The 27,703-nt window shown below is 36.7% G+C and overlaps 1 protein-coding gene and 1 pseudogene across 1 annotated transcript; both read right to left on the bottom strand.

Moving 5' to 3' along the window:
• Window positions 1–442: 442 nt before the first annotated feature.
• Window positions 443–26,485, bottom strand: CROT (Carnitine O-octanoyltransferase). The gene is made up of 17 exons (XM_069335208.1): window positions 26,294–26,485; window positions 22,529–22,652; window positions 22,070–22,203; window positions 20,911–21,049; window positions 18,057–18,185; window positions 17,789–17,872; window positions 14,986–15,082; window positions 14,458–14,538; window positions 12,936–13,060; window positions 11,910–12,023; window positions 11,605–11,706; window positions 10,208–10,399; window positions 7,894–8,024; window positions 6,344–6,467; window positions 6,047–6,216; window positions 4,692–4,814; window positions 443–4,182 (listed from the first exon to the last, which is right to left on the bottom strand). Exons 2-17 carry the CDS (start codon window positions 22,535–22,537, stop codon window positions 4,056–4,058), a joined length of 1,881 nt encoding a protein of 626 aa, XP_069191309.1. The 5' UTR covers window positions 22,538–22,652; window positions 26,294–26,485; the 3' UTR covers window positions 443–4,055.
• Window positions 23,202–23,352, bottom strand: LOC123759568 (U1 spliceosomal RNA; annotated as a pseudogene).
• Window positions 26,486–27,703: the final 1,218 nt, after the last annotated feature.

The following is a 27,703-nucleotide window of genomic DNA, read 5'->3' as shown; positions in this document are numbered from 1 at the left end:
AAGGGGTCAAAACTGCCAAAACATTTAGTAGTTTTTTGGTACTACTCTGACCCTGCAAGGTACCCCAAGGTACCTTGCAAGGTCAGACAATATTACTCTGACTGGCTCCAACAAAGCCTGTCATAGCAATACTGAAGCACTCAAGGTTCCTCCATTCCCTACCACTTCAAGGTGGTCTCAGCTTTGCCCTATGGTGAAGCTTCAGTTTATGTAAGGCCATTTAATATTTTAACCTCAAAGTTTGCCAACATTGAGCTTTAAGACAAACTAACCAAGACATGTACTTATACTATAGCACACCTCAAATGTCTGCCTACATTTACCCTATTACTGTATTTTTTTTCACTTTATGCACAGCTTTTCTATTTTCATGGATATTTCAGGCTATATTTTTACATTTATTATTATTAAATACAACTATACTGAGTAAAAATACAATGTATTTAGCTTTAACTATGTATTATACTACATTACAAAAGCAAACTTGGAAATTGCACCGTTACATTACAAAATATACCATTTACTTTAAAATAGAATCATTCATGGAACACCTAAAATATTATAAAATATAGTTATACAGTATTCTTGCAAAACAACACTTTCTGGTAGTCTAAACAATCATAAACAGTAATGACATGTTAACAACTAAAAACCTCAACAAAACAGGTACTGTATCTTGAATACGTACAACAGACCCCATAATAAAACGGAGCCTTATGTAAGTTCAGAGATAAAGGTCAAGCCAGATAATTTTTTACAAAAGATGTACAGTATATAATACAATGTTATTTTGTAAATAGCTGATTTAGCTATGTTAAAGAAATACAGTATTAGCTGCATATAGAGTATACAATAATATACTGTATATAAATTATAGTACTGAATCATCAAATTTGCTTTTAGAAGTACAGTACATCAGTTACCAAAGAAATCCTTAAACAGAAAGCTTGAAGAACATTACTACACAATATATTTCTCTACCATAAACAAACGAGTTCATATACTGTAGCTTTGATCTGCAGGAGCAGGTACACTGTATGTGAAGTAAACTTCAAATAAATTAAGCTTACAAACTTTACTATACTGGGATGAATAATTCTAAATCATTCACTAATTTTTGACTCGAGAATAAATCGATGTAAAACTTAATATTTTGAATGAGTGAGCAAGCTAAGATCATACCATATTAGCTAAACGAATGCAGCAATTATGAACTCAACGTAACTAGTGATCATGTTTGCCACAGGAGATGGTGAACTGCATCAAAGAAGTACCCGATATCTAGGGCAACAAAGACCAGCACCAGAAGTGAAACTTAAGGAAATTTTTTTTACCACACACTGATGGATAAAGAAGGTAATCCAAACCAGAAGGTGGGATACAAACAGTGTGTCCTAAAAAAAAACTGAGCCCTGATGTAGCACAGAACACAGCAAACAAGAATGCATAAAGAGTGGCAAACCTCCATTGATCATGAGCATAGAGGTAGACCAGTAGCCTAGTTTCACTACTCTGCATATCAATAGAAACAGCTATACCCTAGATTCTAGAACACACCTAGAATCATGCACAGGGGTGAAAGGCAAGGAATTGAATAGAGTTCCAGGATGCCCAAGGACATCTGTGCAGTGCCACCACAGGACACAAAATATAAGACGCTAGACAAACCAAGTTCGGACCAGGATAGGACCCCTTCCAAATTACAATGAGGGATCCAGATAGTGATGCACAAAAGCATCGCCATGACCAAAGGAGGTAAAACCCAGATGGAAAGGTACTGTAAGAATAAAGCATAGGCCAACTGAATATTAGACTTAATTGAAATTGGGGTTGCCTGCTGTCCTGTGAACCATGCTCAGGAGAACTAGGGAAGTAAGTGAGGGCTGGGTCCCCAGTTCCTGTTTACAGTACTGGGTTCTCACCTGATGCTAGGATGAAATAGCAGCTAGATGACATTGTAGTAATTAGCAGAGCAGTACTTTGTGGTCTTTTTAAATCTGGACAGTTTCTCTAAACCTAAGAACTGTTTTAAGGAGAACTTTAAGAGAGTTGATGAATGAACTTCTATTGGTCATTCTGATCTTGATTGAGAATTCTAAAGTATCTTCCTTTCCTCACTTATGAGCTGGCATGGGTAGCTTGATGAGATTGCATTGACCTAACCATTTCTATGCTGTGTTCAAGAGGAAGAGGTACAGTACATTGCCTAAGTGACTGAATGACTGTAACTTGGAGAATTCTTATAACAGTATTGCATAAAAGAACATATTAATATCTAAAAAATTGAAAACAGTAATTGTAGCAGTCCTTTTGTTCATTCATATAAACCAAAGAACTGTCTTATGATGTCTTGGGAGGTTCCCTCTAAAGGTATGCCAAGGCAGAATCAGCTACAGCGTGCACTGTATTGTGTGCCAGTTATTTTCGTACATGTCTCAAGGTGGCTTTAAATATTCACATGAACGTGATCAGCTTAAGATTCTGCAGAGGAACTCGAGACAAAAAATGTACAGTACCGACATGATAAAACTTACTCTTTATACGTCTACACCAGTATGTATTTGTAAATCAGCTGATTGACAGTCGAGAGGCAGGCTCAAAGAGCCAAAGATTAACCTCCACAAGCACAACTAGGTGAGTACATTAAAACTGCTACAAAAATAGATGGTTTTGTTGGCATTTTAATAACCATTGCATGTGATATCTTTCACGAGAAATTAAAATATTCTAACCATAATACACAGATTGTCTTTTAATGTTTACAAATGGCTAAAAGCTGTCCATCATGAAAATGGAGTCAGGAAATGTTTAATATAATTATTTATATTTTGGAGAAAACTGTGACTTTGTATGATGGTAACTGATTCATAAGTAATGATTACAGGGAATAGTGTACTAATAAATTAAATAATTAGCTTGAACATTGAAAGATGATTGCAATTATTACAGCTTAACCTTGAATTATGTAATAAATTAAAAACAAGGAGGGGGGTATGGTCAGTATAACACACACACACACACACACACACACACACACACACACACACACACACACACACACACACACACACACACACACACACACACGGACAGCAGTTGGGATTCGCTGCCGAGTGGACAGCCATCGGGATTCGTAGTCCTGAGGGTCCGGGTTTGATCCCCAGCAGAGACAGAAACAAATTGGCATAGTCTCTTTCACCCTTATGTGCTTGTTCACCTAGCAGTAAATAGGTACCTGGGAGTTAGACAGTTACTACGAGCTGCTTCCTGGGAAAGTGGGTTGTAGGAAAGAAAAAAAAAAGTTGATTGAGTGACAGTTGAGAGGCGGGCCCAAAAGAACCAGAGCTCAACCCCTGCAAGCACAACTAGGTGAGCACAACTAGGCAAATACATGAACGTCACTACATTTTAAAAACTCTGATCACTTCTCAAATTGAAAAAAAAATAATTAATTATAATTGATCATAAGTATTACACCTGTTTCCACTTTCATGAAGGGGTAAACACCTGCCAAGATATAACAGGAGAACAATTACTTTTGCATTGCACATACTGTACAGTATATCCATGACATTTTTATGCTCTCTCTCTCTCTCTCCTCCTAATGCCACACACGCATCTCCGTCTATTTTTACTGCTCTAATTCACATTTATTTCTGCTCATGCCATACCAACAACTCTCATTTCCATTAGGGTAGACACAACCCCTCCATGCAAGCAAGAAAAACTTGTTTCCCACATACTGTATAGGCATATTTTTGTGATAGAGCTGCCACCTTTATACCTGGAAAAGCCTGCACTCAGTGTTTGTTTATTATATAAACAAATCACTTACCAAATTTATGTGATAGAAATAGTCGAGAATATTTACAACAAGTTAAAAGTCATAATACTGGTACTATTGTAGTATAACAATATGTAACATCTATCATCTCTTAAACTTAACCAGAATATTATAAAACAAAATGTGAAAAATAAAACAATATTAGTAAAAATATATAAAATAACAGAAGCATGAAAACTAAAACTAAACAAATAAAACCGTAGCTTTTATACTAGAGACTTGCACTAGGTGTGGTCAACACATGTCTCATATCACACAGGGATGTGTGAAGAGCTTCCATAAAAGCCTCTACACTGGTCTCCTCTGATGACTTGAAACAGCTGATGAAGAAATTCAGCCTGAAAGAGAATATATTAACATGAAAATTAAAACCATTTCATTCAGTAATTCAAAATTAACAATATCATCAAATGCTGACAATCAAACTAAAGGTATATAAAGGTCAAGAATTTAAAATATTCAATACACAGTACTGTATATATACAATATCATCAAATCCTGACAACCAAACTAAATGTATATAAATGTCAAGAGTGGACTTTAAAATCTTCAATACACAGTATTGTCAGGTGCCGGTCGGCCGAGTGGACAGCACACTGGACTTGTGATCCTGTGGTCCCGGGTTCGATCCCAGGCGCCAGCGAGAAACAATGGGCAGAGTTTCTTTCACCCTATGCCCCTGTTACCTAGCAGTAAAATAGGTACCTGGGTGTTAGTCAGCTGTCACGGGCTGCTTCCTGGGGGTGGAGGCCTGGTCGAGGACCGGGCCGCGGGGACACTAAATCCCCGAAATCATCTCAAGATATTGTATATATTAAATTAAAAAATGACCAACCAATACCCTTACCTGTCTGGAAGCATACTATAGAAACAACCATAGCCATGAGGAACCATAGCAGCCACACCTCCAAAAACGGGGGTGAATCCTACAGTACTAGTCGACAGTATGTAGTTGCCACCACTACCACTGAAACCAAAATATATTGGTATTAAATTTCGTCTATAATATTTGACAATAAATTTAATTAAATTTGTATGTAATATTTTCATATACTTTAACAATCCAGTATTATTAAGAACTTGCCTAATAATAAGACGGGTATACTAAGTTGAATTTTACTAGTAACCCATTCAAGTACTAGCAGGATTCAGTGATGCTTATTGCCTTACATGAAAGAGCAAGACAGACAGAAACACAAACAGTATGACAAGATGGACCAGTATGAGGGGCCACAATTGGAAGCTGAATATCCACAGGAGCCAAATAAATATAAGAAAGCATGTCTTAGAGTTAGAATATTGAGTGGAATGCCCTAGGGTTCAGAAGCTGGAACACGATCCTAACACCAGTTCAAGTGATGAACCCCACATTAACAAGGGAGGAGGATGATACTGTAGTGGTGAGATCCACCTCACTAGCTGACTGAGATAGGCCAGAATTCGAGAATGTTGTCTCAAACACAACCCCATTGGTGCCTGTGGGGTCTTTACCCCAAGTAATTTCAGCACCTTAACCAGCAGCAGGATAAAGACCACCAATCAAATCAAAAGTATATAAGGCAATAATATTTAATAAATCTGGGTAACTCAATAAAACACTTAGTTAAGCCATCAAAGAATGAAATATTGAAAAGGAAGTGAAAAGAACCGCACATTTTGTAGATTCATTTTTTTGCTCTATCGCTACAGCAACATGACTGCCTGCCACATTGTCATCTGAATGACTATTGTTCCTCCAATCTAATTTTGTCCTATTCTCTATTATTGTACTTATACCTGCTGCCTTTTCCTGCATCTAGCTTTAATAATTCTCCTCCTATATGTTAGTTGACAAGAGCCTTATTACTGTTCACACTCTTGTTGCTTGGTGCAAGACACAAATGATCGCATCACTATGTCACAGAAAAACTATGTAGAAATACTGTATTCACCTGATAAGAACTTTTGAAGGAGTTTCTTTGTTATACTTAAATGCTACTCAATACTTGAAGCAAATTATGTACAGGTCAACAGGTGAAGAAGAGCTCCTAGACAGAAGAAATCATGCAAGATATAGAATAATGTGTGGAAATGCAGCTCACAAAAGAAGTAGTGTTTTACTAAACACTACAGAAAATGTTAAAGAAAATGTAAAAATATTGTGGTCTTAACAATATTTTTACATTTATACTACTAGCTTTCAATTTAAAGAGTCTCACCTCTTAGGTAAAAGATGGATCTAAAAATAGATCTGGAATATCCATGCCAGATTCTAAGGCCACAATATAGAGTCCAAACAAGTGTCTGTCAACACCCTCATTTTTCTGGCATTGTCTCATTAGCTGGACATGAGTATCCACAGCAATAATCAGCTTGCGACGCTTTTCAGCTGCCTGGAAGCAATACTTTTTTGTCAGTATAAATATAATTACACTATTTGAATTTATTTAATTTCAACAGTGTATCAAAGAAACATTAAATCAGAAATCTTGAAAATCAGCCATAGAAAAGCATACGTACCGTTGCTTTGGGGTTCAACATTGATTGTACCCATGAAACGGATTCCTGTGTACAAGAACGCATGGTTTCTGTACGGCCAGCATAAAACTGACGAGTAGTTGCTGTCTCGTATGTAGGTGCTGGCCTACGAATAGAAAGTGATTAAACAATGTTCATACACAATGTATAGTTATCAAAATTCTCAATTAATTATTTTACGTAGGATACACATATGTGAACTAGTAATCTAGAACCATCACTAGTAAATTTTATAGATATGGTAGTGGGAGGAAATGCTGAAAATTTTTAGATTTGTCTTCAGGTATGTGGATAGAGAAAGTGAGAAAAGTAATTCATAACATTCCATAAGACTTAAATTTGAATACTGTACAATAGTTCCCTCCTCCCTCAAATAGATAAAACTATTCAATCATATCTTCAACAAATGGATCAAACATTATCTTATGCTGTAGGGCAAGGTTTATTTAATTTTTACAGTTACTGGAGAATGTCAGAAAATATTGAAATACTGTACCATATTTCATTCCTGTCGCCCTTCCCATATGTTCCAGTTTCCATAACAACCCCTTATGTGGGACTTTGTCAAAAGCCTTTTGTTAGGTCCAGATAAATGCAGTCCTGATAAAACTGTTCACTATATTTCCCCTTGTAAAGATGTGCAGGTCTCCATACATTATACACCTATCAACATAAAACAAGTCTTATAATTCTGAAACTATGAGATGCATAATACTAGAAGCAATTGACAATTATCTTCACAATCTCAATCCAACTGAATCCTATGCCTTTACTGATGGTTCAGGTCAGCAATTGGGCACTGTAGAACAGATTGTGCATGTGGAGTATATAAAGGGAATGAAATGATCATGAGACTGATCATTTCAATCTCATGAAATAGAGATTCAATCTCATGTACACAGAAATTGAACAACTGGGCAAGCACAACACAGACTGAGCTTTTATCTAACCACTGAGTACTTTAAGCTCAATGGGGATGGAATGATTTTGTGAATAAAAGTGCTCTGCAGTCTTTACATAACCCATCACAATTAATGTCTGAAGTAGCTTGTAATATTAAATGGAATGACATTTTTGCCAATATTTTGTATAAAATTTGTGTAATTACCCAAGTGTAGTTACAGGATGAACACTGCACTCGTGGTGTCCCGTCTCCCCATCACTCTGTCATATAACACTTTGAAATTACCGATTGTTCTGGCCTCCACCACCCTCTCACCTAACTTGTTCCAACCAAGTACCACTCTGTTTACAAAAGTGAAGTTTCTTATCTTTCTCCAGCAGCTTTGTTTCATTAGTTTAAACCTACTATAACCTCTTGTTCTTGAAGTTCCGGTTCTCAGGAATTCTTCCCTATCAATTTTATTGATTCCTGTTACTATTTTGTATGTAGTGATTATATTGCCTCTTTTTCTTCTATCTTCTAGTTTTTGCATATTTAATGCCTCTAACCTTCCCTCAAAGCTCTAGGCAGTTCTGGGAGAAAGAATTCAAAAGAAAATTAATACGTTTATCACTGGCACATTGCTTACTTGCCATGCAGACGGTGGTAAGCCAGTTGAATGGACATTTGAATAAAAGCATCTGGATGTAGCTTATGGGGCTTCATAAAATCTCTTCCATATTCAGTGAAAATTAAGGGCTTGGCACAAACATTGTTGACCTAAGGAGGAAATAAACAATACCCTTTAAATAATCATGTAAAGATGTGGCTTGTGTTTATTTGTGCATGTATATCATAGCTCCAGTCATCTGTTCAGTACAAATCATAACCAGGACAAAGTTACTAATGAAACAAAGCAAAAAAAATACACTGCTGTGTACTGCTTTTATCAGTAGTAGCAGCAGGAGCTATATATATATATAAATAATTAAAAAGAAATTAATTAGATTCATATGTTATGTAAGTTACTGTATCTCAAGCCTTATAACTTAAGTAAGCATAATATTATAACATTAAAAGAGAAATTCAGCAGCTTTAAAATTAGTTAATATTTCGTTCTTATAATTATACATCAAATTGTTTTAATCTTATTCTACTTAACATGCAACTAGTAAAAAAGTATAATATAATATTATTGTATATTTTAAGAAATTCATGTACTACATAACTAAATGAATAAATATTAGGCTTTGAATATGAAAAACTCCTTTCTAAGCAAGTCACTTGGAAGCTTGCTGGAACAAGAGCCACACTGGTCCAATTAGACAATACCTTATATTAAGTCTGGACAGGGATATATTCTGCACTGGTATAACAGGGATCTTTCTCAACTATCCATATTGGATCATACTTGTGCTAGAAAGACACTGGAAGCTTTCTCACTCAATATCCTTTCCAAATTCTACTTGGCATCACAGGAAATGCCAAGTTACTTTCTCACTAACTAGAGGTTTGTCTACCATACCTTTCGCTGCCACCAGGTGGAAGTATCCACATCAATACTGGGTTCCCTGCCTCAAACCTCCTTACATTCTGAGAGATATAAAGAAAAAACTGTGCACAGGTGAATCAGGGATGCAAGGAAGAACGGGAGCATCCAAGAGTCCTTCTTGGAAAGGGGCGTTTCATATTCATTAGACCCAATTTCTGAGCAATCCCACTGTCCAAGGCCAATTACAATGGCATTTACAACAAGAAATCACACGAGGGCCCACCAAGTCGACACTATGACCTCCTTTCCAGTTACATATAACTAAACCCAATAAAGGCTGCAAATGCAAGAACTAGTATGTCTACTCACTAGGTCAACTAGTAAAAGACTACACTTTCTTTGATCAGCACACAAAACAGAACTGGATCAGGGGTGACTGTTACAGTTAATGTCCCTTTTCTTAAATTTATTCAAGAATGTACTGACATACTGTACAAGGAAATTTACTGGAATATATATCACACACACACTAACAGGCCTCCGAGCACTTGCTACTTGCAACCTGAAGCCTATATGGAACAGGAATACACAGCAAACATCAGTGCAAAATATGCAATATGTCATCAATTTGATTAACACATGAAGTACTACTGTAATTATATCATGATGTCTTACAGAAATGCTGCTATCATAATGATGATGATTTATATGGCTGTGTGAACACCAATGTTATACATGTGGTTCTAGTTGTTCATTGGTCTTCCCCAACAGTTATAAGAGGCAACAAAAAAATTCAGAATAAGATATCCTTCATCCCTGCTTCACATATTTTTTTTTCTCTCGGGATTAAGAAGACCAACCAAGTTACCGAAATTCATGGTAAAGAAACTAATGATTATTGAAAGGTATACAGTATGATCTACAACGTTTCGTTTTACTCTGGAACATCTTCAGGTACGATATGAATATACAAGGTGCAAATTTATCTTAAATATACATGTGAAAAAGGTAAAGTTGTGGGAGAACAAAAGGTGAAGTAGTCACACATATGTGACGAAATGGGGGAATAATGGGAATGCATGCCACTCAAACACTGAGCAAGGCAGGTGGGTGGGCACTCTGTCATATAAGCAATATATGACACAGAGTATTGGGAAGACGGGACACCATGAGTGTCCTGTTTTGTATCATCTTGTAACTATACTTAAGTAATAATTACTTGTGTCCTTGGATAAAGTCAATACCTAGTACTCAGCACACAGCATTGCACAGTAGCTATGGGGTACAAGTCTAGCCAAGAGAACACCATACTTTCACAATTGTGTTAGTGAGGACCTGAGTGGAATAGCCCAGTAAACAAGTATGTATTCATCTTATACCAGCAAAAACCAGTCTCATTTGCACTACCAAGTCATTTGTAAACCACAAAGTAACCTTGTATCTTACACAACTAAGCAAGCATTAAACTTACATATGACAAACTTATTTCTTTAGCAGTTGAAATAGCTACTAAAAGCTTGGCATCCAGGTCAAAATGCAATAAAGAGGGCATGGGAAAATCTCGAACTTCTGTTGGTCCTGTCCATTTGCCATTCGTTTCTTCCAGCATCAAGTGTTGGTAATGGGCCACCATAATTGTGACCATTGCATCATATGGAGTGTGCTGACAACAACAAAAATTAAAAAAATGAGATATAAAATTTCTGAAAATCTTTGAAATAACTCAAATTTCTGATCATTCTAAATCTTTTATTTCCAGACACAGATTCATTGAAAGACGAAGTAAAATTTAGGCAATGATTGTACGAGTGAAGCAAATTAAGTGATAAAGAAGTGGAACATATGAAGATAAAGAATATTACTGCACTACAGTATAACAGTGAAAAGAATAGGCTATTAACCCTCAAAATGCAGCTACAGTACCATCAAAATCTTCACCTACCTAAAATATAAAAACTTTCTTCTTTGAAAGAGAATTCAAAATATTTAATAATTAATATATTAAACAAATTCTACATACTGTATGTCCTTGAATATACAGAATATAAAATTATTGTAATTACATTATGATACTGATATCAGTTACTAAAATTTGAATAAAGAGTTGCATCTTTATTTTACATTTTTTTTCTTGTAAGATTCAGTGAACAACGAATTTGGGTAAATGAAAAAATAATTAAGGTCCGAAACCTAATAACGTACTATATTTTAAATAAATATTTGTGGGTGCAAAAGTACCAAATGCTCTAAAATTCTTCTCTAAGAGATAATTTGTTTTATAATAAAAAGATAACTTTTTTATTAGATAATAATAGCCAAATTAATATCAAATCTTCTTAATTTTATGGTTTATAAGCAAAACCCAATTTCACAAAATTCCTATAGCAAAAACAACATATGAGAAGGCAGATTCACCTCTGTTAAATCAAAACATTATATTTACAGATTAAACAATGTCTGTCACTACCCACTGACATTCTTCTCTTCTTTTAATCTCTTAAGATTTTCCAGCTCTTGCAAAATCTGAAATCTTGCATGGAGTTAATGCTGGTGCATGCACACTTAATTGAAAGGAGGAGCACCAGATACAGTCTTTTATCAATGCACAGGAGGAAAATTTAGGGACCTCTGAATATTTTTTTAATGCAAAGGAAAATCACCAGTAGTGTATGAATACTGTACTTTAAAACCTTGATTTATAAACAATCTGAGCTTGGTTAAATCCTCTGCTGATGACTGAAGCAGTCGGCTACTCATAGTTTGTGGAATACCAAAGCAGTGATAGTTAAGCACATCACAAATCATATGCAGTAAGAACATAGAATAACAATATACAATGACCATACAGTACTTTAGTAAATGTCTTACGTCGTTGTTCATTACTCCATACCCATTCCTCGTCAATATCGCAGAAAGACTTTTGTCTGCCCAGCGGTTTGTTGTATCTCCACAAAGGCCCTCCCAAACGAGCTGATAAATCAAGAATTAGAATTTCATTAATACTGTACAGGTACATGATAATCTAGTAATATCCAATGTACTTAACATGACAATCTATTATTACCCAGTATTAAGTTTTAACATTCTTTAGTTAAAATTAAAATTTAAATTAAAATTTCAACACTTGAGCAAATGAACCTTTAGTTTTCAACCTATACTCGGGAATATTTTACCTGATCAAAGTTTTCTGGAGCAGTGTCATCCAAAACAAAAACAAAACTGGAGCTTTCAATGTGCTCTAAATTCTTCATGTTGTTTATGCTCAGCGACTTCAGCCAATCACGATTCTGAAAGGAATACATCAAACAATGACCAATGGAGAATAAGATATGGCAAAATTTCAAGTGCTTCATTACAAGCATGCAGAATAATTCAATAGTTAATACAGTAGTGACATATTAACACTTAGAAGCATGACTTGGAAATAATTTCCACATCGTACATTAAATAGAACTTTAACTACAAATATTACTTAAATATTAAATTAGATTCTTATGAAGATTCATCCTTTCTTTAAATTTGTAAGTCTTAAATGAACAATATGTTATGGGCCGATACAACTTCCTTAATGGACGTCGCCAGCTCTTCCTGCCTCACTACGAGTCAATTCAAAACCTGTACAGTAATTGTTTTCTATGAAGTCTTGTTATTAAATCAGAATGAGGAAAATGGATAACCCTTGACTAACAAAATTATTTTAATTACACGCGTGAATGAAATAATTACGTGAATGAAATAAAATTATTAATACCAGTTTGAATTCTTAAATAACTCCAATTTAAAGCCCAACTCAAAATTTAATAATTATTAACCCTCACACTGACTAATGTCAGAGTGGGAGGAGGGGGGCTGGCCATCTTAGGCAAGCGGCTTGCAGAGAACATGAGAGGTCTCGCTGGTGCTACAACAAATGAACAAAAACCAATCCCTGCTCATGTTGTCAAAAGCTGAAAGGCTAGTTCTAAACAGCACTACATCTCCATCTTACTTTCTGACAAGTAACCTAGTCCTAATCGTTGTTTCTGGCCAGTTAACTTTTATCTAAAGACTATAAACACTAGAATTTAATTAATATAATAAATCATCCCCTACTGTGGAAATTGTGTGGAACAACTAATTAAAATATAAAGTCCACTTGCTTTTAAACAAATAAATAATCCACATAGCCCCACATGACTAACTATAGAGTTTAACAATACCTGAGCCCAACTTTCCCTGGTGTCGCATGTCAGAACACTGAGGCCGGGTCCAGGGCCTAAGTCGTCACTTGTTTCACGAATGTGTCTTATTTGTACTTCCAACTCGGGTGCAGACATGGGCTTACCTTTTCATACATAAAAATCATAAATTAAAAAAAATGCAATAAGCTGCCTTAATTAAAATTTTATATCAATACGTGGCTAGAAGACAAGTGAAGTGTGTGTTCAGTCCTAGAGAAGAATCTCACCCAAGAGGTGGCAACAACCAATCATTCTTAGATATAGTAACAGCGACAACAAAATTATGTAATAAGTTACAGTTACAAGTAAAGAAATATAAAAGACTTTAAAATATGTACAGTACTGTATTAATAAGTAATGAGGTTAAAAGAAATGCATACAGGCACAATATAAACAGAAATATAGAAATAATTAGGTTTAAAAGAAAGACAAATTTATACTAAAAATAATAATTAATTATACTAAAATTAAAAAAAATTGTTAACATTTTTATAATTCATATGAACTATGTGGTAAAAGAATGGTAAGTTCAATTCATACAGAGAAAACACACTAACAATACAGTACATCATAAAATTAGCAAGAGCAATAAAAAAAATAGTGTAATGAAGTGCCCCAATCCCAAGGGCAAACAGTAGCTACCCCTATGTCTATGCACTGAACTCACCCACAACACTTCTTGTTTGCCAGACTCTGAAAAATACTGAACCCCTGAAGCACAATTCCTTTCCAATTCATTGAGGTAATTCCAAAGGCGATTCCTTGCCTTGACAATTCCTAGCCAATCCTCATACCACCCTGATTGAAATGGTTGGGGAGCTCAGTGGTGATGAGAATACTTCAGTTAACCCTAAGATAAACTACTTGGCTTAACATACACAAATCTTTCACACCACTTAACACCACCGCCAACTTAAAAATCAAGCACATAATAAAACAAAATTCCTTTTATAGTGAGCCCTTGGTAACTCCCCAAGTTTATCTTTGGTACCACCAAGCCTTAACCCAACACACCAGACATTTGAAGCCCATCCCTTTCCTACCAGGAGCCAGAACCAAAATCTGTTGGTAGCCAGCCATAACAGGGGGAGGTTTTTCGATATAGCTACTAAATGAATAGTTTGAGAGTCATTTGCTGCCTCAATCTTTTTTTCACTTTGAACCTTGCAGTTGTTTGTATTGCTTTGCATTCTTTCTGGATATTTTCTTGGCAAGGGTGATGATAACAGTGCCCTGCTCCCTGTGCCTCTGTTGGGGTCAGGCTCAGACCCTGGTCCCTGGTAGACCACTCAACACTCCAATGGCTCAAGTAACTCAACTGTGTGAACTATCTCGGTGAGCTAGCTTCAGAAAGCCACCATTTGGTCCCCTCCGGTAAAGATAACCCACAAAACTATATGGTATATCAAGCTATTGTATTTTCATTGTGCACCCATAAGTTATCTTTACTAGAGATATCAAATTAATGTAAACAACAGTTATATTACTGATGTAATAATACCTGCTGAGTCCCAAGGATACATTGTCCAAATATGGCCATGGCAAAGTACTGCGAGATGCATGGGACAATCTCCTTCATCCACTGGAAAACAGAAAGAAATTATAATACATACACTCCACACTGTGTTAGAGAAGGGGGGGGGGGGGAGAGGGGAGCAGATTTAGAGGTGTCACTATATGCTATGGCAACATTCATGAAGCTCTTTGTAGCTTTGCCCATATTCTACAGGCTTATTCAATTTATGAAAAATACTTAAATAAATTAAAATGATCCATATGAAGGAACTCAAAGGTGAAATTTCCACTTATAAATTAAATGGAAATACTGTAGTGGTACAAATGAAGTTACATTTCTAATACTACAGCCTTGACCAGATATTTGAGTGTCTAAACAGTTTTCTTAAAAGATTTGGAATGGGATTAACAAGCTGTAAAGGAATATGTAATCCACTACCTTAACTCCACCTCAACACTGTCATTCAAAATGAGCCGCACACACACACACACACACTAATTACGCTTAACTTACTCGTTTTCCAAGTTGAGTACAGGCTGTCAGCACCCTGACCTGGAATTCTTGTGCAGTTAAATAACCACTTAAACTGCTTCATACTAAAAGGTTTGCCCTAGAAAGAAAAACAAAATCCTTAGCAACAATAACTTGCCACAAAATATTATTATTCAACATCAATGTAGTTTGCTGCTAGTCAGGACCACAGTACAGTACAGTATATACATTTCACTCTTAATTACACTTCACTGATATTCAGCTTTCTCAAGAAATATCAATAAAAGGAAAACATATCCACTCAATTAAGTGAGGTTAGATTTAACACTCCAAATTTTTGTGTGGTCAAAATTAAGACATTTCTCATTCTAATTTGTCTTTGCATGCTGACATAGCAAAACAAAAAGAAAAAAGGCCCCTGCTCTCTTTTCCATTAGTGTTCCCATCTAAAAGCTGCTTAAAAACATGTTTCAGCAAATATTAAAAATACTATTCATACCATTATATTTCATACACTCTAATTTTACATCTACTGAGAAAATCATGATTTCATTCCCTGACATTGTGGATATAGAGTATAACAAAAGGAATTTGACCCGTTTTCCACCCCGTCCCCAGTCCTGGTCTGCGACCTAGCCTTCAAACTTCAGTTTTCAAAAAGACAACTCTATACTATGCCCAGTGGATGACCAAAACTGCATCACAAACTAAAATGAAGCCCAATATTGAATAACATTCAATATTATGAAGCCCAATATTTTATTTTAACTATGATCAATGGCTTTCCCACAGCCCAAACTTTGTCAAGTGTGGCTTTAAATATGTGATCCATTCAATATTAAAGGGGTATGGTACACCATCTTTTCTAGGAGGGTTTCTATGGTGGCTTCTTCTTAGCTACCTGGAGAGCTCCACCAAATTCAATCCATGCATGGCCCTTGCAGGTCTTTGTAAGCTTACCAGGAGACAAGGGGCAAAATGTTTGCTCCCTATGCCCTCTATAGAGGCATGGGGAGCTGAAAATATGAGATTACTCAGACGTAGAAAAAGCCACCAGTTTAAAAAAGTGTTTAACAAAAAATACAGATAATAGCAAGGTAAACAAAACACAGAAAACAAGACAATGAAAGAATGAACCACCTCGTCATGAAGCAGTTCACTTGTTAGTTATATATGCGCATCACAAGGTGGCTGCACTCTTAGCTAATAGGAGCGCAATCATTCAGTTAGGATGTAGCCATACTGGACTTTGTCCTGAAGGGCAATTTGCTTGTGTACTCGAAATTATATTCTAGCATTTGCCTTCACATGTGTGTACAGTATTTCTATTTCACATGTGTGTATTTCACTTCTTGGGTGGGCTCTGACTGTTAACCTCAAGCTGTGTGTGACTAGTTATCATTTCTAAGCACTCACTTGTGTTGCCTTGGCCCAGGCAGGGTTACCGTTCCTGATGGGTTTGGTGGCCATCTCTTAGAGTAGACATACTCCTATGGAGAGAGCCTCACCATAGCCAGTGCAAGGAGGGTCTTTGACTCTTCTGCAAGGCTTTGTGAATGGGGCAGTCTGGGTTTTATACTAAGGGTCACATTGGGTGCTTGAATGCTTGCTCTTATGGTGTATGCCACTTGATGCCCTCCATAGCCCCCTATGGAGGCTGTGTTTGGTGTCTGTACTATTTAAAGAGTGGCCCATAACCAGCTCTTCCTGCTTAGTCTATCCTCCTTCAGGAACCTTAGCAGTTTTTGCAGGGTTTATTATGAACTAGCCCTCCAATTCTGCCCTCACTGTGTGCAAGTTTGAAGGATGTACCTGTTTTGTTATTTGCTGATGACCATTCTTACTGTCGATAGTGGGCGATATGTTCCACCATGAGGCCTGCGATATGTGCTGTTATTGGGTCTTGGTCTTATCTGAGCCTCCTTCTAGGGACTCGGCTTATCAGGCAGCTACCACTTTGCAGGTAAGGTCTTCCCATATTCATAGTTTGTGGCTTAATGTTGATGTGGTTGCCCCAGAGTCATTCCTTTGTCTTACTATGATTTTGACTTAGAGCAGTTGGTCATTTCCATTTCCTCCAAACCTGTCCCTTTATCTCTTTTCCTGGGTCAGGTAAGTGTTGCTCAGTAGGCCTTAGGTGTGGTTGAACCTTCTCTGGGGTCCACCGATTCCACTTCAATTGCGGATATAGTCGAGTTGCCACTTGTGAAAATCACTCATATCATATGCCAAAGAGTGAAATCACTCATATCATATCGTTGAGGACATGAGGATACGAGTGATTTCATATCCTCAGCACCCTATGCAGGGTGGCCAGGTTTTGGCCTCCGGTTCCTGTTAGACTTACAATAACTGGGAACTATCTGAGGGGCACCTCCCTCAGAAAGAGGCACTTCATTACATTCAACCCTGGATTTTTTCCTCCATGTATTATGAGTACATCTATTGGCTAAAACAGTGAAGCTGCAACATGCAGCATATTTGGGGGATTACTACAGGAATGATTAGGAACATGCCAGGACCTGCACATTTTCTTTTAGGAGGCAGGGGCCTAATCCTGGGTAGTTAGCTTGATTCAAATCCCCCTACTCCTTACTGATCTGTAAAACAAACATATTTTATGAGATTTTGCTAACACTGATAATGTTCAATCTTGGTTGATGCCACCCATTGAACTGAATGATGGCGTCAACCAACTTTTGCAATTAAGCTAACGAAACAAGACATAATAGTAATAAAGCTACAAATCATTAGACAAACAAAATTTACTGACAAAATTGAATAGCAAAATAAAAGAAAAAACTAATTTTGATATAAGACTAACCTCGTTTGATTTTTGTGGTTTTAAACGTTGTTCTCGAGTAAGCAGGTAGAAGTCCAAGAAGCCATACAGGTACAGCGAACCATACTGAGAAAGGAATGTCATATTATAAAAATGAGGGATCATTCAAGAACAATCTGGCATCTATGACCACAACCTCTGCAGCCTTGTTATCATCAAAACACAAGCAGTTGTAGTTTTTCTCAAGTTTATTACAATTCAATTTAGATGTTAACACACATACACACACACACACACTAGCAATACTCACTTTTAGAGCATTTTCTATTGAAGGTTTCCATAAGGAAAGATTCAATGGGTGAGGACCAGTAGTGTTCATGGTAGGCAACAGGGGTTCTCGGAGTGTCAGGTATGCATAATGAAGCCACCAGTCCTCAACCTATACCAAGAATAAAAACAAAAGAAAAATAAGTGACACACAACAGGACCAGTAACGTCACAAAAAAACAAAAACAAATTTTATGAGCAACACATACATACTTTAATTTGTACACATCAAAATATAGTCTACATTTATTATTATTATTTACATTTTGCACTATCATAAGCTGGGAAGGCATCAGTCTGGATAAAGTAAAAAGGTGAATAATAAACTGAAAAAAAAAATTACAGATATTAAAAAAAAAAAGTGCTAAATGTAATGAAGTGCCTCCTTCTGGTTGAGCTCCTGTGGCTCCTATCTTGCTGAGGTTGCTTCATGCTAAATGGTCACATCAGCTGCACAAGTTCTGTTTGGTATACTGGGAACCAGGGGCTAGATTCACGAAGAAGTTACGCAAACACTTACGAACCTGTACATCTTTTCTCACTCTTTGGCGGCTTTGTTTACAATTATTAAACAGTTAATGAGCTTCGAAGCACCAGGCGGCTGTTTATAACAATAACAACAATTGATTGGCAAGTTTTCATGCTTGTAAACTGTTTAATAATTGTAACCAAAGCCATCAAAGATTGTGGAAAGATTTACACATTCGTAAGTACTTGCGTAACTGCTTCGTGAATCTGGCCCCAGAACCAGAACCTGGCCCCTCACAGAGGCACACGGTATGAGTGACACTTTGCCACCCCACCGGGAGAGCACCCAGAAAGTCGACAAAGCTTTACAGACAACTGGAGAGTTCACAGACAATAAAGCCTCAATGCTGCCAAACAACTCCAAAAACAATTCACACAGAACGGGGAATTTATTCACACTACTGTACCTCAAAACTCATTAGTACCGATCTCCACCACCAGGCGGCTGGCATGGTGGTAATTACCCAAGTGTAATTACCTTAGTGTAGTTACAGGATAAGAGCTACACTCGTGGTTTCCCATCTTCCTAGGACTGTACTCTTTGTCATATAACACTTTGAAATTACAGTACTGACAGTTTTGGCCTCCACCACCTTCTCAACTTGTTCCAATCGTCTACCGCTCTGTGAATGAATTTTCACATATTTCTTCAGCAGCTTAGTTAAGTTTAAATCCATGATCTCTTGTTCTTGAAGTTCCAGGTCTCAGGAATTCTTTGCTATCAATTTTGAGGTGGAATTCTCTGAATTCTTACCTATCATCTCAATCTCTTACCTATCATCTCGCCTTACAAACTAACTTTCTCTTCCAATCTTTTTTTTCCATTATATGACTTGATAATGGTCTAGGACAGACCAAAATATCATAAATTCTTAATTTCAGATTTGTGGGTTTGGTGTCTATTCATCAGTGAAGTTACTGCGACTCATCGTCTGTTTAATGTGGCTAGCAACAAGGAACCATTATGTCACTCCTGAAAAATCTTGCCATAGAAGAGCATGAAGCTCATCAACCCAATAAACCAGTGGCATGGGCCAACAAAAACACAGCCCTAATAGGTATCCTGAACTGAATGGGACAAACAAATGAGGAAATGACAGAAGGAAAGAACCCAAAACAGAGACCAAGAAAGCTTCAGGGAAGAATGTGTTGGCTGGAGGTGAAAGTAAGTTGGCAAAAGAGGCTCTGCCAAAGCTGAGAGATAAAAGGTTTTCTATAGAAACCAGAAATATTATTCTGAAAATGGTTAAGCAAGATGTTGTCTCAACCAAGTAGAAGGGTGCATGAAGCACACAGCAACATAACAGCAAGTTTATTTCCTGAATAATTTAGAGAGACTATTGAAAGCAAGAATGTAGTTGTATCCTGGTGTGGGACACTGAGGGCAGAGATATCACAAAACATAGCATCAGGAATCAGGAATTCCAACGTTGGCAGAGCAGGCTGCTTTGGAAGCATGAAACTCAGGAATACAGGTGGCGGCAGAATGTATGGCTGGAGTAGAAGAGATGTTTTCCAAGGTTCAATGAATTGATATTCCATCTTACCAATTTTTCTTTCCGACACGAGGTCGTGGATGTGGGGTAGAAAAGTAAAAGGTGCTCGAGGGAATTTAGACAATGATCATTACAATAATTTTTATATGGGGTATTAAAATGAAGGCCTAACTTCAAGGTGTGGCTTAAAAATCAAGGTGAAAGCATTTTTTGCAAGAAATATATTAACCAACTACTGTGCAGAATAGAATTAGAACAGCTTATAAGTCAAATATAGTAGTCTATAAATCTCTCATTACTATCCTAAATTATCTGTATCATCTGCATACATCAAAGTTAGCACACAATGATTACACTACACTTATATATGGGTCACTTGGTTTGTACCTTTCAGTAATATGTTTGTCCTGACATACAGCATCCATGTATATATTGAACAAGCAAGGCGACATCCCACAACCAAGGCATTCAAATATATTCATATCAAACCAGTCATTAGATGCACTATCAATACAGGCATTACTTCCTACATAGTAATTTTTCACAGCATTTAACAGATATCAACCAACTCCATACACGATCATATCTCCCCAAATTAATTCTCTGTTAACTTTGTTGTATATTTTAGCTAAGCCAAAAAGACCATGCACACCTTATAATCTTTCTCACATGCTATTCTACTCAAAATATGGCCACTGTTGAATTAAACTATAAATTATCATTAAATATTCAAAAATTTAGACACTAAACCTTAATTAATAATCTATTACAGAAAACTCCAGGTCAGCCTAGCAAATTTAAGAAATATCTTACCCAGTTTTTCTTCTGGCTAGCATGAGCTAAAAGCATTTCCTGAAGCTCCTTTCCAATGCCCAATTCAAATTTCTCCACTAAACCTTTGGTGACTTCAAACTCTTCATCTGTCACATGTGGCCGCACCCAATAAAGGTACCTGTTTACAGAACAATTGCAAAATTGAATTGTCCTCTGTCACTCTTTTAAAAGTAAATGTTAAAAAAAATAGCTATTGAGAAAAGTATCTTAAAAATTGCACTTTCAAAAATGTCCCCATGGAAAGAACTCGGTGGGCAACAGTACCCATGTACCAATCTTATGCGTCCCCACTTACAGCTTCACACACATACACAATATAATGTCCAATGTTAAAATTAGAGTAATTGATGTTACAATAGTCTTAATATTTATTTGATATGTTGGGTTTTCAAGTGATTAAACAGCTTACTCTGAATGGGAGAAAATTACTTATTTTGTATCTCATCGCTTTAGTAGCTGGATGTAGTGTACCTAAATGTGTGTGTGTGTGTCCAAGTCACTTCCCAGTAGACACTGTTGGTTGAAAGTGAACAATATTACATACACCTATACTCTTTGTACATCTGTTATTTTGTATACCTTTGTATACCTTACAGATTGCTGCAGTGCATTCTGTTGACGGCTGAACTGAGCCATCAGCGTAAGCATAGTGTTTACGTGCCCGTAAATTATTGAAAAATAAATTTTGTCGTGTTGCTTGAGAAGCACTGAATTTTGACTGAAGATGAATTAACCTTCTGAAGCTCAATCCAGGCTGGATAGTTATCTTCAGTGTCCAAGCATAACTTAGAAGGATAGTTTTTAAAGATTCCAGTTGAACTGAAGCAAAATGTTTACTTGTCTGGTTCCAAGTACAGTACTGTAACTTGCTCAGAAAGGAGGTTTTTGTCTAAAGTCAAAGACTTGTTCTCTCTACAATAATTTAAAAATTTATTAATAAAAAGTTTCAAGAGTTATGAATCTGAACAAAATAAGAAATTCAAAAGAATTAAAGATACTGAATTATGAATTCAGCAGAAAATCAAAGGAAAAATCAAGTACTGTAATAAAGTGGTGCAAAACAGGTTGTGTGGATGAGTGAAATAATGCACATGGAAATAAAAGTAGCATAGTTCAGGTGGAAAGAAGATTTCTTTACCTGTCTAGAGTTTGTTTCAAGGAAGGAACGGGTAAACATGGGAGATCTTCGTCATATTGAAATGTCTTCTCATCTCCACTTGTGATGTACACGGCTTCATGCTTTGGTTTCTTGGACGGAGTTAGTTCTGTGCTCTAAAAAAAAAATTATTAAAATTCTTATTTAGTAATCCCAGATTGTTATAATTTTATATATAAAAAGTAGCTTTGGTGTCTACTGTACTACAATACTACTGTACTACAATACGACCCATGCTACTTGGATCTTTTGTTCCAGGTAGCTGAATCTAAAAAATCATCCTCATATGGTGCTGGCTCCCAGTAAGTCAGGGGGTAGGTCTGAGGCCTACAGTGATTACCTAATGCTTAACCCTTGGGAAGCTACTGAGGGAGCCCTCCCTGAGGCTCCCTAGGTAGTTGGAGCCCTTTTATAGCAAGACATATTTCAAAAAGAACTTACAATACTCATTCTGTAAGTTGTCTTGATAGGCAGCAGGTTGTGGAAGTTATATTACCATGAAGACATCAGACAGCAAGTTCTCAACCAAGTCAATGATGATGCAAGCAGAGATGTTACTCATCCACTGAAAAAAAATGCAAGTACTGTATCAGTACAGGCGATGAGTCACAATAACGTGGCTAAAGTTAGTTGACCCGACCACACACTAGAAGGTGAAGGGACGACGACGTTTCGGTCCGTCCTGGACCATTCTCAAGTCGATTGTTGACTTGAGAATGGTCCAGGACGGACAGAAACTTCGTTGTCCCTTCACCTTCTAGTGTGTGGTCTGGTCAACTGTATCAGTATTATATTTTTCAGGATCTGTATATAGCTATTATAGCCTTTATAGACATTGCTTAGACTAAAACTTCACTCATTTATAACCTTCTAGATGTAATGCATAAAGTAACACACTAAAGACAAGCAAATTTTATGTCCTTAAATATTAATTTTTAATAAACAAACTTACACTATTATGCACCTCCATTATTGACTCCCTACCACTCAGTCTCAAAATAAGATTTAGTTTTGTACACCCTCTTGGATCCTCTTACTGATTTCTGCACACCAACTTTTTGCATCCCATGAGCATACCACCTTGTCTCCTCAACCTGATCTTATTATCTCTGAAATTTTCTCTAAAAAAAAAAAAAAAAAAATTGTACCTCAGTTAACCACATTTGGGTTAATCGCAAGGGTCAGCACCACTGGAGTGCAATGGCGAGCCTCGCCCTGGGAAAACAGCCTTTGTGATCACTGTCTCTCCTGTGCCAGGTAAGTATTTTCTCGGGAATTCTTCAGGAATTCTTCCCTATCAATTTTATCGATTCCCATTACTATTTTGTGCATAGTGATCATATTGCCTCTTTTTTTTTCTTCTATCTTCTAGTTTTGGTATATTTAATGCCTTTAACCTCTCCTCATAGCTCTTGACTTTCAGCTCCTTGAACTATTAAGTTGCATGTATTTGCACCTTTTCCAGTTTGTTGATGTTGTGCCATAAGATACTGGGCACCACATACAACCACTGCATATTCCAACTTTGGTCTCATTAAGTTTGTGAACAATTTCTTTAGTATTTTACCATCCATGTACAGTTTTAAAAGCAATTCTGAAGTTGCAAAGCATAGTATAGGCTCTTCGTGCAATGTTCTTCATGTGGTTCTCAGATGATACTTTTTTTATCTAGAACCAAAGTTCATTGCGCACTGCTCAATTTTGGATACAGGATATCGTATTATATAATACCACACAGACTGTGTATTCAGGTCATAAGGTACAAAACACTAATATCTATACAGGTAAAATAAAACATAAAACACTTAATGTAGTGATATAACATGCAGCATTATCACTGAAAATGAGCTCAGTTATCATAGCATCTTTTTTAAGATCACTGATTAGTGAGTGTACTCAAACAATATTCTGGAATTGTTATTTGAAATACTGTATACACATTTGCTGATCAATAATTAAGTGTTCAATATACTTACCTGAATTTGCCTGAATTTACCTGTGGCCACTAACACTCTGGTGAATATAGTATTGGAAAGTGTTATATATCTGCAAATTTATCAACTCTAGTTTTTCCAGTATTATGAGAGTTGCCTTAATTATGAACCCTTCTAGTTTTTGCAACTTCCTTGATAATTACCTTACCTTTCCTAAACTAAGTACAGTACTGTGTATTTACTTTATTAATTTAAATACACTGCACCCTATGTGTTTGAAGGCTACCAACCATAATCACTTCCTTGTGTCAGGTAAGGGTTCATTATTCAAATGATTTTCATGTTCCTGCTCTAAAGACAATACATTTTCCAAATATAGTAGGTCCACTTCTCAAAATGGCAGTTCCCGTGGAGCAGTGGTAAAGCACTCACCCGGCACTTAGCGAGCGCCTGGGTTCTTATCCTAGCCAGGGAGGATTGACTGGGGTAACTGTAGCCTTTGGGGTAACAATATCCAATTCTTTGGGGTAACAATATCAACAATTTGGGGTAACAAAGGTAGCCTTTGGGGTAACAATATCCAATTCTGGCCCCAGACATCACTCGGTACCCCTACTCAAATCCTTGAATATGTTAGACATTAAGTCACTGCACATTCTCTCATGTGTACTATACATATATAAAACGCTAAACTGTAATGCCAATCCTGATCTCAAAAGCTTCATAGAAGGTTGTAACAGAACTCATGAGCACCACACCAGAAATAAATACAGTTTTGATATTCCTAGAGTACGACTTAATCAAACCAGAAATGCTCTACAAATCAAGGGGCCCAGAATGTGGAATGACCTTCCCAACCATGTTAAAGACAGTACCTCTCTCAACCAGTTTAAGTTAAAAACGAAGCTACAGGTATACCTAATAAATTCCCTGTAACCTACCTTACCCCTCTATTGTCAACCCATGTATGTTTTTTGTTTGTTTTTTTTGTTTTTCAAATCAACGCTGTTTTAATGTAATTTTCTGTAATAATTTGTAATTGTATTTGTGCTGTTTTTTCAACAATGTTCCCCCCTCTTTTACCTCTATTTTTATTTGTACTCAACGCATTTTTTACTTTTTACCCATTAGTTTTAAGCTTTAGTCAGTAGTGTTTTTTCCTGCCCGAAATGCTTTGCATAATAGTGGCTTTAGGCATTGTATGTACTAGCTCTTATCTATAAAGCCAACAAACTTTGTAAAATCTCTTTATGTATGTACCTTTGCCTAAATAAAAATTATTATTATTATTATTTGTTCACCCAGCAGTAAATGGGTACCTTATTGTTAAAATAAAAATTATTATTATTATTATTTGTTCACCCAGCAGTAAATGGGTACCTTATTGTTAACCAATTTGGTGGGTCATATTCCGGGGAAAAATTATAATTAAGGACCGCCCCGAAACGTTATACGTGTTAGTGGCTGTACACGAATGTAAGAACCTTTGCACATATAAGTAAACACAGAAATGGTGCAGAACAATAACCAACATGGGGTTTTCCTACAAATTGCCTTTATCTTTACTTAATACACAGCATTTGCTTAGGTTTGGTTAATTGTGCTATACAATTTAAAATTTATAGTTTCATGAAAAATTGTGAACATGATAGCATACAAGGTGTCATCACTCTGTTTTCAAGTAATATGTATGTTTTTGTACCATTCTGGACAGAATACATGACAGATGAGCATTGAGCACACACACCAACCTTATTTACTCTAGTGATAAGGTCAAAACACTTGGGTGTTGGACTCGAGTAAGCTCGATAGGCTAAACTACAAATGTAAATAGACTATTGATGCACATGTTAACTACCTCTAATTAGTTCATCAATGATGTACTTTCGTTAATTTAAAATTATCAGGCCGAGTCTGGTATGTATACATATATGTATCCTGTAAATAAAATATATGCCTTTATGACCATTACATAACTAATCACAAGATGGGAATTGGGCAGTATATACTGTATACAGAACAAAACACAATTTATTTCTTTATGCTAAAAACACTTGGGTAGTACTTGGGTAGTAACAGATCTCAAGACCACTTTCCAGTTACAATTATGGGTCCATTATATTGTAACTAAGAAAAACAGGCCTACCTACAAGCACCCAGTGAGAGGAATGTTGGGAGGCGAGGCTGTAACGTAAACACAAGAGTGATCAATGTTATTGTTGTTGTCGAGTCTTCAGGTCGGTTATTACCACTTACAACAACAACATATTACCTTGCCCGAGTGTTGTTGATGGAAGCAGAATGTGGAGGAGTGTGGTAGAGACGAGGAGTGAGGGAGAGTTGTGAGGAGCGAGCCAGCAGCCACCACCGGGGTCTAAAGGTCCTCCAGCTTGATATGACAACAAACCATCAGCTGTGATCATACATTAATAACCTCACCCATTTGTACCAAGAGAGGAACAATGTGCCACAATACACAATACATTTTTATGTATTGTGTATCGTCTTAAACCAAAATGTTACAAAATAATTGCTTCGTTCCATATTATATAATAGCCAAGTAAAAAAAAAATATCTAATCAGTTTTGCCGAGTCAGGTCCATGGATTAAACTGATTAAGATGATTAGATAATAAGTTCTCAATCTATGTTTACTGATTTTTCACATGTTATCTGTGACGTCACATGCGCGAGGTACAGGAGAGAGAAGACATGCTTTCACCTCTAACGACAAACAGGCGCTTTAGGCACTTAATATACTTTTAGGCTTGTATCAAGGGTCACCCACAGGTCGAACTACTGACCCTTCCCAGGATGTAACCTCACAACAGTTGCCTAGCTAACTCCAGATCCTATTTACTGCTGGTGCCTGGTATTTTACTGCTCCCTGATACCTATTTATTGCTAGGTGCTACAGGTACAGCTACCAGGTGCCGTACCTATCTGCTAGGTTAGTCCCCGTGGCGTTGTGGTAAGACGCTCGCCTGGCGTTTCGCGAGCGATTTGTCCTGGGTTCGTATCCTGGCCGGGGAGGATTTACTGGGCGCAAATCCTTAGCTGTAGCCTGTTTAACCCAACAGTAAAATGGGTACCTGGTTGTTAAACGATTTGGCAGAGTCGTATTCCAGGGAACATAGGATTAAGGACTTGCCCAAAACGCTATTCGTACTAGTGATGTACAAGAATGTAAGAACTCTTGTATAAATAAATAAAAAAAAAATTAAAAAAAAAAAAGGTGAAAAGAGGCATTAGGAGAAAGTAAACTTGCCCAACCATTTCTGTTCCGCTCAAGAATCAAACTAGGGACCCCCGAAAACAAACGAGGCCTATTTTTGGTAGCTTTAAAGTAATGGTTGACGGACCAAAAGGTACAATATCGAAGAACTTTAAACGACTTTCAACACAAATGCCAGAAGGCTAGTAAATAAACTTGAGACAGTATGTGCAGATTGATGAAGGAAAAGTACAACATTTCATCAATCTGAAAGTAAAATGGGTTTATAACCCTATGGGTGAAAAAGCATAACCTGTTTTCAGCCCTGCATTGTCTCTTGTTAAGTTTGAAACCATTGCTCCTTGTTCGTGATACATCTGACATCTTGAAGAAATTGTCAACACCCTCCAACTTGTTCAGTATTTTAAAAGTTTCGATGAGATCAGCCCTGTCATGTCTGGTTTGCAGT

Source organism: Procambarus clarkii, chromosome 32, assembly GCF_040958095.1.
Source record: "Procambarus clarkii isolate CNS0578487 chromosome 32, FALCON_Pclarkii_2.0, whole genome shotgun sequence".
Lineage (NCBI taxonomy): Eukaryota > Metazoa > Arthropoda > Malacostraca > Decapoda > Cambaridae > Procambarus > Procambarus clarkii.
The sequence above is the reverse complement of the archived record's forward strand: the minus strand, read 5'-3'. Positions and strand labels throughout refer to the sequence as shown.